The 1,833-nt window shown below is 35.0% G+C and overlaps 1 protein-coding gene across 1 annotated transcript in view; it reads right to left on the bottom strand.

Moving 5' to 3' along the window:
• Positions 1–1,558: 1,558 nt before the first annotated feature.
• Positions 1,559–1,833, bottom strand: part of LOC109955128 (B2 bradykinin receptor-like) — a gene marked incomplete at its 3' end in the record, with an annotated part of 1,567 nt that continues 1,292 nt past the window's right edge. Inside the window, exon 2 of the mRNA XM_020590974.1 lies at positions 1,559–1,826. Coding sequence (XP_020446630.1) covers positions 1,559–1,826 — 268 coding nt within the window. The remainder of the gene's footprint in view (positions 1,827–1,833) is intronic.

Genomic DNA, 1,833 nt, shown 5'->3' with positions numbered 1-1,833 from the left:
TGCATATATCGTTAATGTATAATATAAATAATTTAGGTCCCAAAACAGAACCCTGAGGCACTCCACATACAATATCCAGCTCACTCAATTATTACAATGAATACAAATTATTACTTTACCATTTGAAAAATAAAGTTGACACTGTTATACTAACATAACAACATTCCTCAAGGGCAAAGAAAACGAACACATTGTATTACATGCAGCTGTAAATGTGCATATAAATGTGGTAACTGCCAATCTGATGTAACTGATGAACATGGCTATTGCCTGTTTATACATATCAAACCATATCACGCAATCCTACATATGACTTAAGACCAATTAACAGTCAAAACTGGACAGAATGTATCATACAGTATAAACAGTATTTTTTGTCAGTCTGCAATGGGAAGTGTTATCTAAATATAAGTCTGAGGCTGTAGCAGCCCTTTTATGGTGAAAATGATAACACATTTGAATTATGCAACACAGTAAGACATTCTGAAAGGGAAACTACTCCATTATCATCCAGTATATGAACCATGTTTCTTATAAAAACTAAGACACACCATCACTCTAATAGTCATAGATGATGCTTTATTGAAAACAGTAACACTCATTCATTGTGAGATGTCTTAAATAACACTGAGACTAGTTTTAAAAGTCATCATGGATTCTTTGTCTTCTGAAATTCAAATGCTTAGCAATAATTTGTTTACTTAGTTTTTTGTTTTTGTTTTTTTTGTTTTTTTTTGTTATATTTGCAGAAGTTAGAGCCAGGAACAACATTAAATTAAACTTTGTCAGCAAAACTGACAGAAGCAGAACTGCCCTGAAACAAAGCTGCTGTTTGCAATTGTGAAATATGGAATCAAGGACAAGACTGACACAATAGCCAACAGTATAATAAAAACATTATCGTCAGGGTTATACAGATAAATTTATCCCAAACAAAACAACAGAGCTGTGTATATTTCACACACAGTAAATTGGTTAACATTTTCCTATTATGATCTTTCTGTACATCTCAAATTTCCTTTTCACAACACTAGAGTACACTGTCTCAAAATCTAAATAAAGACAGTCTGAAGTTGTTTTGCATCACAGCATATTACAAAGGTTCAACATTTTGGAAAATATGCTTATTCCTTTTCTTGTCAAAAATTACAGTAAATGAAAAGACTGATACCACACTCATCTGGTCCTGTACCATGTGGTTTTGTCTTGTTTGTTTAACTGTACAACAATGAAGGGTCACATGTCAAACTAATTTTTGTGTTTTGCATGGATTGACCCACTCATTTAACTCTCCCTAAGAAAAAGAATATGTCTTTTTCCCAAAATGTCAAATTATATCTTTAAATGGTTGTAGTTGTTTACAAAAGGCACCAATTCCCTGCTGATTAAACTCAATTATTTAACAGCTGTTTCCAGTCAAAACATTCCTTTTATGTGTAGATAAGATTTAGACTCTAGTACTCTCACTTTGTTTTGTTGAGCTGAGATTGGCACTGGACTGACCAGACTTCCTCCTCTGCTGTTTCCTGCACAGTACTAGCCTACACACTTCCCTTGCCCTTCGCTTGAAGTGCTTCCCCACAATCACATACAGAAAAGGATTCAACGAGCTGTTACTGTACCCAAGGTAAGTAGTTAACTGGTTGCTAATGTCCAACACATGCACCCATGTACATCCAGAGATGATGTTATAGTAATACAAGGTGTCCAAGAAGATCAGGATCTGGTAGGGCAGCCAGCAAAGGATAAACACAGCCAGAACAACAAGTACAAGGTATTCTGCCTTCCTCTCCACACTATTTCTGCTGTATTTTCTCAGCTTCTGGCTGCACC

Source organism: Monopterus albus, unplaced genomic scaffold (assembly GCF_001952655.1).
Source record: "Monopterus albus unplaced genomic scaffold, M_albus_1.0 scaffold13.1, whole genome shotgun sequence".
NCBI classification, from domain to species: domain Eukaryota; kingdom Metazoa; phylum Chordata; class Actinopteri; order Synbranchiformes; family Synbranchidae; genus Monopterus; species Monopterus albus.
This window is presented reverse-complemented; position numbering and strand designations above follow the sequence as displayed.